This window comes from Arvicanthis niloticus, chromosome 6, assembly GCF_011762505.2.
Source record: "Arvicanthis niloticus isolate mArvNil1 chromosome 6, mArvNil1.pat.X, whole genome shotgun sequence".
In the NCBI taxonomy this organism is placed as follows: domain Eukaryota; kingdom Metazoa; phylum Chordata; class Mammalia; order Rodentia; family Muridae; genus Arvicanthis; species Arvicanthis niloticus.
The window spans coordinates 38,888,446-38,902,942 of NC_047663.1; the positions used below are offsets into that span (position 1 = coordinate 38,888,446).

Below are 14,497 nucleotides of genomic sequence, written 5' to 3' on the forward strand. Positions count from 1 at the left end.
GCGCGCGCTGACGTCTGGAGCGCGCTCTGGGATCTGGAGCACACAGTACCTGGACGAACTGGCTCCAATTCTTCGATTCTTCGCGAGGTGCTTAGAGACGCTCAGTTTCCTTACACTCTCACCGAGGTCTAGCCCACCAGATACGATCCGGGACTGGGTGGCCTGAGCAGCCCGGGAACCAAGGTGACATCTGTGTGTCTTTCCTGTCTGAAGGCCGGAATATTTTATCAAACTCAGCGACTAGTTCCTTTTAAAGTAGATGCTGAGGACTTGAGGGGCGTGAGGGTGAAAGGGGATGATCCAGGTGGGTGAGAGTCTGACCAGTCCAGCACAGGAGAAGGGGGACAGCAGAGAAGCAAAGAGATAACGTAGGGAGTCTGTCTCTGTCTGTCTCTCTCTCTTGCTTGCTTGCTTGCTTGCTTGCTTGCTTGCTTGCTTGCTTGCTTGCTTGCTAGCTGGCTGGCTCTCCCACACTCTCAAAAGGAAGTCTCTGAGCTGGCAGAACCTGTTACTCTTAGTAGGTGCATGGTAGAAAACAAGCTTCAGACCCCAAGGTGCAGTTTTGAAATTACAATGTTGACAGGGATTCTACAGATGCGACTGAGCAACCCCTCCCTCTAAGATACTGTCTTTAAGGAAGGAGCTAAGAGGCAGAAACAGAATTGTTACTATCTAACCCAGGGTTTATAATCTAGAAGCTATTGGAAAAGAGCCAAAGACCCCGTGATTTCAGTTTCCCAAATATCACGGGTTCTCCAGCCTGTTTCCTTTCTGTCCCAGTTCTGCCCCAAGATGATCAGTCTCAATTTGTTTTGCCCAGTGTACTGCCCCAGCCCATCCGGAGTCTTGTGTGTTCCACTCTTACCTTCTACACGCATTCACCAGAGGCCTAATCTTTCACTGTTTATATGGTTGTATAAGGGAGACAAGCTCACCTTTCTGCCGTTCTCACGGAATGGTGCCATTGCTATAGACCAGTTGTCCCACCAGCCCCTACAATCGTTTAACATTGGCAGACATCCTCTAGTACAGCTTTATTCGGTGTCATATGACATTTTTAGGATTTTACTCCCGAAAAAAAAAAACTCAATTATATATAGATCTGGAGAGATGACTCAGCCGTTAAGAACATTTCTGGTTCCTGCAGAAGACCCAGGTTCAATTCCCAGCACTCACATGGTAGTGAGCAACTCTCATAACAGGTCCCAGAGGATCTGATGTCCTTTTCTGACCAGGCACTAGGCGGGTGATGTACAGACATACATACAAGTAAAATACTCATATACCACTGAGCCATCTCTCCAGGACCATTGTCTTTAATTTTTATGCAAATATTATCATAATGTAATACCTTGCTATAGAATTGTTTTTTCAAATCATTATTACATATTACAAATGTATAGATTTGTATATGTCGGATGCATGAACACATGGTATAGTGGCACTCACTATATCACCTTGATGGGATATGGGATCTCCTAGGAGAAAGGCCTCCAGGCACACACATGAGAAAGGGGGCTGCATTAGAAAACTTCCCTCCTATCATAACCTAACCTCCATCAGGCCCGCTGTTTGCCTTTCTCCTCTCCTTCACCTTCTCCTCCCAGTTCCTGGACCACCATCATTTCCAAACCTTGATGCTCGGGATTCTGTTGTTTTAGTCCCTCAGCCTCTTGCTCTATCTTTAAGTTCTCACTTCTGTTCTGGCTCTCTCTCTCTCTCTCTCTCTCTCTCTCTCTCTCTCTCTCTCTCATCCATGGTAAATATTGTTAGCGTTCCCATCTTAAAGAGAACCTTCAACTTCTCTTTCTTTGTGTTCATTTCTGTGCCTCTCATTTCTTTAGTAAGTCTATCTAGTGGCTTTTTCTCTACCTGGTTTTCATTTCTCAATGCATTGTGACAATTCATAGTTTTGCTTACTAGACATCTATGAGCCAAAGCATCTGGGTCTTTTCAAAGTTGCCAGTTATGTCATTTCACTAAACACCCTTCCCACCACCACCCTGCCACGCCCCCAGACAGGGTTTCTCTGTGCAGCCCTGGCTGTCCTGGACTCACTCTGTAGACCAGGCTGGCCTCGGAACTCAGAGATCCTCCTGCCTCTGTCTCCCAAGTGCTGGGATTAAAGGCGTGTACCACCACTGCTTGGCATTTCACTAAATCGTTCAGTAAGACTTCCTAATCTCAATGTGCAGCACTCATCAGCAGCTTATAAACCTGGAAAGTCTGAGCAGGCTGCCTTGAGCTCCATGACACCATGATCCTCTTGCTTTTCGCCCACCTCTGGGTTTTCACATCCTGTTTGACATCTCCTTCCAGTATAGCCTTCTTTTATCTCTTAATTTATTAGAAATATGTTCCAAGCTGTGATATCTCACTCCATGGCACACCCTTGGATTTATTGATCCCTCCTGGTCCTGTACCTCAATGCTGATGGCTTCACCCTGACAATTCTGGTAACTAGGTGACATTATCTCCTCCAGAGAGCATTATCGAATCACAGTTTAGTGGCTAAATTGTTCAGACACCTCCTTAATATGTTTTCCCTCCTATAGCCCATATCACATGTGATGATAAGTTCTACTTTCATTGGCCCCTCAAAACAGTTTCTAAGGAGAGGGGACTATTTTTATCTTACTTGATATTTTGTTGCTTTGACAGAATATATTTGGCTCATATTAAGTATGTTTCAATAAGTAGATGAGTGAATTGTGTGCATGGGAAAATTAATTTTTTAGTAAAAGTAAAACAAATGTTTGGATTGTTTGACTGTAGGGTCAGCATGGAGACACATCCCTCCTTAGAGGTGGAACTGTCTTACCCAGACTTGATCATCTATGTAGGAGAAGTGACTCTTGGAGAAAAAGATCGAAATAAAATGGACTCAAAGAAGAGAAGGCTGGAGAAGACAAGAATTACAGAGGCTGCTTGTGCTCTGTTAAACTCCGGAGGAGGAGTGATTGCTATGCAAATGGCCAGCAAGAGTGAGCATCCTGTGGAGATAGGACTGGACTTGGAACAGTCTTTGAGGGAGCTTATTCGGCCCTCTGATTTGCAGGCTTTCTTTGAGACCAAGCAACAAGAGGACCAGTTTTACATTTTTGTTAAATCTTGGAGCTGCAGCCCTGAAGATGGTTCCACTAACCCTCGAATTTGCAGCCTGGCCTCTTCCCTGTCCTGTAGATCTTTTACTTCTGTGGTTGCCATGGATTCAAGAAAAGCATTTAACTTTCTGAAGGACAAGAAGAGGTGTGTCAAATGCAGTCCTACTGATGACAGAGCTCCACCTGTTAAAATTCCCAGAGCCGAGAGTCAGAACAGCCTTGAATCAAATCCTGCTTTTGAAATTTTTCAAAGGAAGAAACTCGAATATGGCCAACGCTTGCTTTTTTCTGAATCCACATTTATAGAGTTTAAACAATTCTCTACCAACCATGTTCAAGAATATATAAAAAATATAATTCCAGAGTACATCTCCGCATTTGCAAACACCGAGGGAGGCTATCTTTTCATTGGAGTAGATGATAAGAGTAAGACAGTCCTGGGATGCCCAAAAGACAACGTTGACCGTGACTCTTTGAAAACAGTGGCAAATAAAGCAATATCCAAGTTGCCAGTTTTCCATTTTTGTTCATCTAAAGACAAGGTGTCTTATGAGACCAGAGTCATAGATGTGTTTAAAGAGGGAAGTTTGTATAGTTATCTCTGTGTGATCAAAGTAGAGAAGTTCTGCTGTGTGGTGTTCTCAGAGGCCCCCGTTTCATGGATGGTAGACAAGGAGAAAGGTGTCTACAGCTTGAAGACCGAGGAATGGGTACGCATGATGGTGGATGTTGGCCCAGGTAAGAGTTTTGCCTTCTCAGTCCTTTCTTTCTGCCTCTTTTGAGTTCCTCTGTATCCTTCAAGCTCTGGAAATCTGAGTTTATTATACCCACTGAAGTTAGCTTTCTCTGCATTTTGTTTTCTTTTGTTAGTTTCAAGATAGTGTTTCTCCATTTAGCCTTGGCTGTCCTGAAATTTGCTCTGTAGACAAGCTGGACTCAAATTCACAGAGATCCACCTGCCTCTGCCTCCCAAGTACTGGGATTAAAGGCCTATGCCACCACCATCTGGCATATATTGTTTATTGTATTCTACTACTGAAAGGGTTTTGTGGCAAAAGAGGAGGGCCAAGGAACGCCACAAAATCATGCCATGCAAATGTTGGGAGTGATATCCAAATGGTTTGCCTCTGAGTGGGGTTGGAAAAGAGAGAGAGCAGGCCATGATGGTGCCGGCTTTATAGGGGGTATTGAGCACTCAAATCATAATTATAACAATGGTGGAAATGTCTTTTAGTGATGACAGGGCTGCTGGCACCGAGTCACTGAGTGGGGTGGGGGATGGGAGCACCTGGGTGGGGGATGGGAGCACCTGGATCAGGAATGTGAGAAGTTCTATTGGCTAGTAATAATTTCAGCTTGGTATGAACAATGGTTGCTAGCTTAATCAATCTAGTTTAGACATTAAGTAATTTCCCCTTAAGAAATGATTGGTTGTTGTTAGGAGTAGCTATTAGCCTGGGGAATTGTGATTGTTACCAGGGTGACGTGGCTCCTGGAACAAGTCGGATTTTTTTCCAGTAGATGATTTGATTCAGAGAGCAAATTAATCACAAAATGTAGTCTGAAAGCAAAATGCAGTTTGTAGTGTTAAGCTGAGCCCTTCAAGCTGGGCCCTACAGCGCTCAACATGGTTGGAAGAAAAACCCAGTGTGACTGGAGAAGAAAAAAGCCCACTAACATTGCAGAAAGCAGAGGAGGAATTCACCTGGAATTTTCTCCAAAGCAAGCATCTGTTCTTCAAGTTTGGTTGGACACCCAGGGAGACTTGGGAGACCCTGGAGCAGGCAACCACTTCACAGGAAGTGAACATAAGAAAACCTAGGAAAGAGAAAGGAGGGTTGTGGGGCCCTGAAAGGGTATCTTGGTTCTTGGGTGGGCGTGGGCCTTGAACCCCGACTCCAATGGAGAAATGGCAGGTGTTCAGCCACGCCTCCAGAACCCAAGGTCCTGACATGCATCTAAACTCCATTAACCTTCACCAGTCAGTCACATAAGGACATTGCAGTTCCTCCCAGAGAGGTTTGTGTCCCAATCCACAGGAAGAGGGTATGACTACAGGCCTCAGCCCTAGAGAGATTTCCATATTAATGAGTTACCTAAAGACCAGAAGCTGTAGCTAATTAAGTTATTCCCACCCAAATCTTCCTCTCTTGCCCCTCCCTATTTAAGCCAGGCCCACTCTGGCTTAAGTGTGGGGTGCACCAAGACCATTTACATTCGCCATGAACAATAAAGCTTTAGAACTGGACTTTCTCGTGTTTTGGGGACTGCCTTCGCAGAGGACTTCCCTGCGTCCCAGCTACCTGTTCCAGTTACCAGTCACTGTAGCTTTTACCACAGAGGGTCTTTGAATTGAAGGCTATTTAAGACAATGTGGAAAAGGAGCTTTTGTCTTCTGGGATGTTGGTGGAGTAGGAAGGTCAGTTGGGTGCTTTCTCTGTCTCTCTGAGCTAGCAGGCTTTCACCACAGTGTCTGGCTACTAAGTCTTCATTTGGTAAATCGAACATTTAGGATTTTGTTTTAAAAACAACAACTGATTAATTGTTTGATTAGAGATTTTTAAAAATTTGTTGTTAAAGACTCATAGAGAAGACATTGATAAAACTGGATGCAATTAGTAAAAGCAGGAAAACAAGAACCAGGGGTCAGGAAGGGTAGTATCCAACTCCCTATTCTCAAAGGCTCTCAAAAGACCGAGGGGCTAGGTCATCAAGTTGTTCGTTACATTTTTGGAGATCTGTTTGAAGTTGTTGGACTTTGTTTTTTTTTTACTCCACCAGGTTGATTGACACAGAAGCAGCATTCCTCTTGGAGGAAGAGGCATTTCAGCTATAAGATCCAGTGCCTTTTTCTTGTTTGTTTGTTTGTTTGTTTGTTTGTTTTTTGAGACAGGGTTTCTCTGTGTAGCTCTGGCGTCCTGGAACTCACGCTATAGACCAGGCTGGCCTCAAACTCAGAAGTCCACCTGCCTCTATCTCCCAAGTGCTGGGATTAGGCTTTTCAGCTATAAGAAGATCCAGTGCCAGCCAGAAGTGGTGGCACACGCCTTTAATCCCAGCACTTAGGAGGTAGAGGCCGGCAGAATTCTGAGTTCGAGGCCAGCATGGTCTACAGAGTGAGTTCCAGGACAGCCAGAGATACACAGAGAAACCCTGTTGAAAAACAAACAAACAAACAACAAAAAAGAGAAGATCCAGTGCCCATCAGTTTGGGAGAACCAGCAGGAAGCCAGGGTGGGTTGATGAGGAGAGCCAGCGGCTAGAGAGGGAGAAGGGGAGGCCAAAGGAGCTGGAGGAAGGGCAGGAGCTACGGGTGGAAGCCAGCAAAGCAGGGCTCAAAATGGGATCAAAAGCAGGGGAGGAATCATTTTGTTCAGACTTCTAAGCTAGAAGGAGCTGAGTTGGGGAACAGGAACTGAATGGTTGTGAACCATCATGTAGGTGCTGAGAACCGAACCTTGATCCTCTCCAAGATCAGCCAGTACTCTTAACCTCTGAGCCATCTCTCCATTGCCAACCTTCACTTTCTATGTGCGGCCTCCTGCTACCTGAACTATTTGGCATGCTCACCTTCCATCGCTGTCTCCTACCCTGGAACTGTAGCAGGCTGACACCAGGAGCCCTGATCTGAGTTCTTACTGTCAGGATCGCAGGGTATCAACCAGTGATTCTCTATCATAGAGTTGTCAGTCAGTGAACTGACAAAATGGTCCTAGTCTCTACCACTTACCCATGATGCCAGAGGGGTCCCTGCTTCCCCAGAACCTCCAATTGGATTTGAAGCTTTTGATGATTGTGCCTTTGTCACATGGGTAGGACTGCCAGTCTCTGCACGGGGGGGGGGGGGGGGGGGGGGGGGCTGCTTATGTTACCTTCTGGATCAAGTTTTGGCTTCCCTCTTTGTGGTTTCTGATGTCTTTCCAACTCGCCCCTCCCCACCCTCAGCCCCACCCTGGACTACAGCCTACACTTTGTTACTCTGACTCTTTTCATTTACTGTGTCTCACAGAGGCAGCTTTCAATGAGCAATCTTCCCTCAATGACCTATCTAAAGATTTTGAATGTCAGCTGAGTCTATCCAACAGCCCTCCACGCTGCAGACCAGTGTATTCTAAAAAAGGATTGGAACATAAAGTTGACCTGCAGGAGCGATTATTTCAAGGTAAGAACAGATAGTATTTCCATTAAGAGAAAAAGACCATTTAATAACTTTGGTTAAAAAGCAGTCAGTGAGATGGCCTTCTGGGACACCACATTTATGAAGCAGCAGTGCTACAAACCTCTTGGAAATGGGGTGCAGGTACCCTTGAAATCATCTAACATAGGGCTAGCAAAATCCGATAGTTAAATGTGCAGAGGCCGAGGCCCCCACCAGGGATTTAAATCATATCATTCCCAGGGGCAAGACTTAAGCATATGCACTTGAGGCAGCTTCTTAAGGAGTTCTGATCCTGTATCTGGAACTCACTGATCCAGTACAGCCATAGCAAAAGCCTCGCATGGGAAACACAGTGATAGAATTGGCCCCTCAGTCAGCTTTTAAGGATGGAGGGAAAACATAAACATTCATATGGCAGATAAGAGCGCACTGAGGAGCCATTAGTAATTTGTCTTAAGAGAAGGTAGTGAGACAGAGTCACCAGGGTCTAATCTTGGTACAAAGTAATCACTTCAGACCATGGATAATGTTAGACTTCAACTAGGTTTTGTCTAAGGAAAGATCCAGGTTTCTGAAGGTAGGAAATAGCTTCTTTAACATCGCACTTGGAACATACGTGAGATCTATTAATCACATCTGATGCAGAGACATCCTGTGTATGGTATAAGTATTTATTAGTGCCCTGGTAATAATATATTAGAAGGACTTTAGATTCGCTTTCAAAATTAATTTACCTGAGCTCCTTGTTATTAGCTTATCAGAATTGTTTTCAAACTTTCCACAAAGGAATCTGATGCAAGAATTTACTTTAAAAAAAAATTTAAGGCTCAATAAATTCCATTTTGGTTGACACAGATCTTTCTAAGATAATGGGAGGGCAACATCTTTCCATCAGCTTGGAGGGATATGACTGAAGGAGAATGTATACACATGGAGTTTCTCCTGCTTGTCTTTCGTAGACTACACATAAGGCTTAGTGCTCCTTTTTATTTTTAAAATTTTTTTTATAAGCTTAATCTTGATTGAGAATAGTATTTTTCATACAATATATCCTAATCATGATTTCCCCTCTCCCAACTCCACCCAGATCCTTTCTTCACCTCCCGCTCCACACTCAACTCCACAGCCTTCTATCCTCTCTCTCATTAGAAAACTAACAGGCAACTAAAACAAACAACCAGAATAGAACAAACAGGGCCGGGGGGTGGGGGTGGGGGGAGAACCTAAGTAAAAGAACAAGAAACACATACATAGCAGATACACTTACACACACTCTCATACTCTCACACACACACATTCCATAAGAACACAAAATCAGAAACCATAATAAATAAGCAAAGGAGATATATGTATATATCTCCAGACAAAACAATCTTCCAAAAAATATCATTGGGCTTGTTCTATATTGGCCACCTACTTAATTCTCCATTTTAAATGTAATACGTGAGTTGTTTGAAACAATACAAATATTTATTTGAAATCTTGTTGATTCTTTTCATCTCCAGTGTCACCAGACTGCTTAAAGTACACTCCTGAATCGCTCTGGAGGGAGCTGTGTTCTCAGCATGAGAAACTAGAGAATTTAGTAAACCAGCAAATGTGTTCTTTCTCCTGTGGTCTGCTGATCCTCTCTAGAAGCTGGGCTGTGGACCTAAACTTGAAAGGGAAGCAGGGCGTCATCTGTGATGCTCTGCTGATTGCAGAGAATAGCCCCCCGACACTCTACACCATCGTTGGGAAGCAGGATGAGCAAGGTCAGGACTACTGCACCCGCACTGCCTTTACTCTGAAGCAGAAGCTGGTGAACACTGGGGGCTACACTGGGAGAGTGTGTGTCATGACCAAGGTCCTCTGCCTGAGTTCTCAGAACAATACTGAGACCAATGGGGGATCAGTCTCTCCTATTGATTACCCACGCTCCTATAACCTTGCAAACATCCAGGAAATGCAGGCCTTGCTTCAGGCCCTTGTGATTGTCTTGCTCAACTTCAGGTCTTTCTTGAGTGACCAGCTTGGCTGTGAAATTTTGAATCTTCTCACAGCCCAACAGTATGAGATACTCTCAAAAAGTCTCCACAAAACCAGAGAGCTGTTTGTGCATGGCTTGCCAGGCTCAGGGAAGACGATCATGGCCATGAAAGTCATGGAAAAGATCAGAAACACATTCCATTGTGAAACAGATAGCATTCTCTACATCTGTGAAAATCAGCCATTGAGGGACTTCATCCGGTAAGTGTTTGGATCTTGGTCTGTGTGTTTTCAATCCAGGTTGAACTTTTCTATTATGTTACCCTGATTCTTGGAAATTAGTCAGTAAAACGATCTGAGACAGCAGTGCTGTGTTGCTGGGAATATGATATAGTCAGCAAAACACCTTATGTCTTTTTCACTGTTACAGGGCAAAAACTATCTGCCAATCAGTGACCCGGAAAACCTTCATGAAAACTAACTTTGAGACTGAGAGGATACAACACATCATTATTGATGAAGCCCAGAATTTCCGCACTGAGAATGGTAACTGGTATAAGAAGGCAAAAAGGATCACTAGGAGAGTGAAAAATTGTCCTGGAATTCTCTGGCTCTTTCTGGACTATTTTCAAACCAGTCACTTGCAGGAGAGTGGCCTCCCAGATTTCTCACACCAGTTTCCAAAGGAAGAGCTCACACAAGTGGTACGCAATGCAGATAAAATAGCTGAGTTCCTACAACAAGAATTGCAGGAAATCAGAGATAACCCTCCATACAGCATCCCTCCAGAGTCCCTAAATATGCTCCATGAATTTAACTGGTCCCAAGGTGTATCAGGCACCTGTGAGCTTATATACTTGAGTTTGGGAAAGATGGTGAGCTATGTAGCAGATAAGTGTGATTTTTTCTTGAGTAATGGCTATTCTCCCCAAGATATTGCAGTGCTTTTCAGCACAGACAATGACAAGAAAGCCTATGAGCTTACGTTCCTGAGAGAAATAAGGAAGAGGAGAGTGTCTCAGAGGAATGTTGCCTCTGTCTGTCTTTCTAACATGTTTGACAGCATCCGTCGATTCTCAGGCCTGGAAAGAAGCATTGTGTTTGGTATTAATCCCCGTGCAACTGAGCAGCCCATTTTCCACAACCTATTGCTCTGCCTAGCTTCCAGAGCGAGGAAACATCTGTATATTCTGAAGTCTCCTACCCTTTCAACTCCTGAGGGGCATAGCTCAACAGTTGCATGTTTGAATGAGATGTATGAGGTCATAGGTTCAATCACTGATGATGAGATAGTAAAACCTAGTTGAGGTCCTTCAGGACAAGAAGAAAGATAAAGATACAACAAAGCCTTGTTCCATAGTTGTGGAAAATGTAGAAAAAATTAACAGTGGATATTGTAGCTAACTAAGACTGAAAAGAGAGTTGGGGAGATGGCTGGCAAGACAATGTACACATGACATATGCTATGGGAATATTGAGACTGCAATGAAGACAACACAATACAGTAAGTCATATCTGATTATTACAACAGACTTCCATTTTAAATTGGAAAATACATTTATTAAAATATTCTATAAAGATAAATAAAAGACACTAAAAATGCAATACTAAGTAGTACTGGATAGTCCGGTTCTTTCCACCTAAATACAGCTTTCCACAATCTTGCAGGCAGCCAGATTAAGAGGTCAATGGAAGGAGACAGTGCACTGGGATTCTGCAGTGTCCTTGCAGCTCTGTTCTTTGTACTGCTTGAGGTTTAAAAAAAAGAGAAGGAGGAAGAAGAGAGGGAGGGAGAGGGGGAGGAGAAGGATAAACTGACCAGATCAGTACTTGGAATGATTGCATTCAAAGACAATGAGTCTGGAAGACACAAAGAAGGAAGGAAAGAGAAATGCACACAAGATAGATGAAACCCTCACCCCCCACCCCCCACCCCACACACACATGGGAAGAAACTCAGCAAAGGAGGGAAAGCCTGAGGAGAAGGAAGAACAAGTCAGAAGAGAAGGACAAATCAGAAGAAACTTGTATGGAAAGATTGATTCAGGGTCTTCAGGATTTGGAGAGGAGACACACAGTGGGCATTTGAGCAGTGGGAGGGATGCTTAGGGGAGCTGATAAACTAGAGATGCTTTGGGAGGCTAATTTACTGTAGTTTGCCTTGATGGCTATTTTATCTGATGTTGCCATGACAACTTAGCTTTCTTTTTCTTGGCATATTTCTAACATACATTTGCCCATCTTCTGACACTGAACCTGTCTCTGTTGGTGGTTTTAGATAGAACTCTTAAGTCTGTTTTCACGTTTATTATACTTGAAATCAATCTACAAGTCTCTGACTTTTATTTAATAAGTGTGCTTTACTGATGTGTAAAAACATGAGCTTCTGATGGGGAACAAAGTGAGAAAAGATTACAAAGTAATGTGAGAATATCACATTTTTGGAAGACAAAGAGTACCTTTGCATGTTACATATGTGAACACATAAACTTATGAAAAATGAAAGAATCCAATTTCAGTGGTCAAATTATAAATATTTTCTGCTTATTTTTATTTCCCACATTCCTAAAATGAACATATATTATTCTTGCTAAAAAAAAATACACTTTTTATAACAAGAAAGAGAGAGAGAGAGAGAGAGAGAGAGAGAGAGAGAGAGAGAGAGGAAGGAGGAAAGAAGGAAACCAGGTAGTAGATAAATAATGGAGGGGGGAACACATCTTTGGGGTAATGGGGTAATAAGTCTCATTGGGAGAGAATTGTGTGGGGGGTGGGGAGAGAGAGAGAGAAAGAGAGAGAGAGAAGTCAGTTCAGTTTTCTGGGTTTTTTGTTTGTGGTTGGTTGGTTTGGTTTGGTTTGGTTTGGAGACAAGTTATCTTAATTACTGATCTATTGCTGTGAAGAGACACCACGACCAAAGCAATGAAAATGAAAACATTTAATTGGTGACTTGTTTATAGTTTTAAAAGGTTAGCAGTCCATGATCATCACCGCAGGAATCACAAGGCATGACATTGGAGCAGTTGCTGGGAGCTTTATATCCTAATCAGCAGGTGACAGAAAGAGACTGGGCCTGAGTGCTATTCAAACTTCAAAGCACACCTCCAGGGGCACACCTCCTCCAACAAAGCCCCACCATCTCAAATATCTATGTAGCAACCAATCAATTTCTCCTTTATAATCAGGATCAGTCACGTCCTAAGTACAGTTAACTTTTCTGACAATCGGTTCAGCAACCCCAGAAGCCCAACAAGGTCAAGACAAGAGTCTTGGCACATTATGTCTTAGAACTTGGTGAGTATTGGGAACTCCAAGACTACCGGACAAGATAGTTATGGCAGCAAAAGTTCCCTAAAACCATTATTAAATATCATCATGAGATGGTCTACTGTGATTCATTCCATCTCTTGGTTGTCAAACAGGTGTGGTCTAGTATATACTGCCCCCTGTAGGAGGATCTCAACCTTGTGGTGGTGTCTCCAAGCTTGAGCTGAGACTAATCCTGTAACTGGTAATGAATACATTTGTATACAGCTCAGCAGATCCTGAATGAGGGATACATGATCCAAGAGTTTTATGACCATGAGGCCAATGCTATACCACTGTGGTATACTTTCATCTGGAATATCTTCACTCAGGTTCCCCTAAAGAAGCCTGCTACTGTGAAGACTTATGTGTCAGAGAGTTATCTTTCAGTACTGTTGCCTTTCTGTTCTTTCTTAGTAAGGGGACGTTCATGTTTCTTAGCTCTCCATTTCAGAAATATGGGATCACACCAGGATTCCAGAGTATGGAACCCCAAATGTTTACCCTACCTCCAAAGGAGATTTAGAACCAAATGGAAAACCTTAGACTCAAACAATCTTACTAGATTTATGGAACACATAGGGATAGATAATTCCATTGTTGTGCAAATTGTTCCAGAGCTTTGAAAAAAGATCACTCTTTATTTGCAAGGACATTTTGGAGGAAAGCATGTAGAAGTTCCAATAAAATGGGTGCAGAATGTTTCTTTACCTGTGGGTAAGTTCAACACAGCTGTATCTGCCATTTTTCTTCTTGGGATCAGTTGCCTGAAAAGCAAGAAGGAAGGAAGGAAGAAAGGGAAGAAGGAAGGAAGGAAGGAAGGAAGGAAGGAAGGAAGGAAGGAAGGAAGGAAGGAAGGGTGAGTTTATTTTGGGATTTATAGTTTGAGGTTCTAACCTAGTGATGGTGGGAGAATGGGGCTGCTTTTAATGGAATTAAATTTAAAATATTTTACAGGGGAAAAAATCACTGCTTTATATCATGTATCCAGTCAGGAAGCAGAGAGAAATGGATGCTCATGCCAATCCCATGCAATGATGCCACCCACAATTAAGTTGGACCACTTCATTTACCCAAATCTAGACACTCCCTGGCATACGTGCCCAGGTATTTGTCTCCAGGTAGTTCTAGATCTTGACAAGTTGACAATATTTTTTATTTATATTTTGAGACAAGACAAGTTCCTGGCTGTCTGGAACTGGCTATGTAGACCAAGCTAGCCTGGAAGTCACAGAGATCCACTTGTCTCTACCTCCCTAGTGCTGGGAGTAAAGGCATATACCACTATGACTGGCTACAAGTTGATAATTGTAACTACCATTACAGGGTAGCTGGCATTTTAAAACAATGTATCATTGTTCACATAATTCTCTTCTCCCATGAATGTAACAGATTCATTTATACTAAGATGCAAGATTCAGTTTAACATGAAAAAATACATTGTGCTCCATTGCATCACAGTTTGTTAAGGGAGAAAACTGACAATTATCCGGGTGAGGCAGAAAGACAACATAGAATTACAGGTTGTGACTTTCAGAAAAAGCAGGGTTTTTTCCTCCAAACCCAGGAGCCAGTAGGAGCTGAAGCCCTCATCCCAGGCTTCAGCTCCAGTTAAGTCCAGATAAGAATCCTGTCTGTACCTCACATTTACTTCAGTGGTGGACTGTGAGCTGAACCTGCAGAAACACTCACCTTCTTGGGGAAGAGGTAGTAGCATCCCTTTCTGCCAGTGGGGATGCAGGTACATACCTCTTAACCATCATCCCTGGCCAAGGGCAAGTGAGACCCAGGTTGACCAACAGCCTGCCAGTATGCCAGCTGACAACAACCTGGACTTAAGATACAAATGAGATCATCTAAGGTCTGAATAAACTCAGACATAAATTCCTTCAACAACAAGGTATACCTTGTTAAGCAAGACAGGCACCCTCATGGTGCCTGTAACAATAATACATCTATT

The 14,497-nt window shown here is 43.2% G+C and overlaps 1 protein-coding gene across 1 annotated transcript; it reads left to right on the forward strand.

Annotated features, from left to right (window-relative positions):
• The first annotated feature begins 8 nt into the window (after positions 1 to 8).
• On the forward strand, positions 9 to 11,104 carry LOC117711173 (schlafen family member 9-like). Its single transcript, XM_076936163.1, has 5 exons — positions 9 to 183; positions 2,776 to 3,842; positions 7,114 to 7,266; positions 8,769 to 9,492; positions 9,662 to 11,104. Exons 2-5 carry the CDS (start codon positions 2,783 to 2,785, stop codon positions 10,536 to 10,538), a joined length of 2,814 nt encoding a protein of 937 aa, XP_076792278.1. The 5' UTR covers positions 9 to 183; positions 2,776 to 2,782; the 3' UTR covers positions 10,539 to 11,104.
• Positions 11,105 to 14,497: the final 3,393 nt, after the last annotated feature.

What these genes read in the sequence shown, in the direction of transcription:
- LOC117711173 (XM_076936163.1), top strand. Translation starts at nt 2,783, where the DNA reads ATGGAGACACATCCCTCCTTAGAGGTGGAACTGTCTTACCCAGACTTG. An exon ending in GATGGTGGATGTTGGCCCAG is followed by an intron (nt 3,843 to 7,113) that starts GTAAGAGTTTTG and finishes TGTGTCTCACAG; the next exon opens with AGGCAGCTTTCAATGAGCAA. An exon ending in CCATTGAGGGACTTCATCCG is followed by an intron (nt 9,493 to 9,661) that starts GTAAGTGTTTGG and finishes TCACTGTTACAG; the next exon opens with GGCAAAAACTATCTGCCAAT.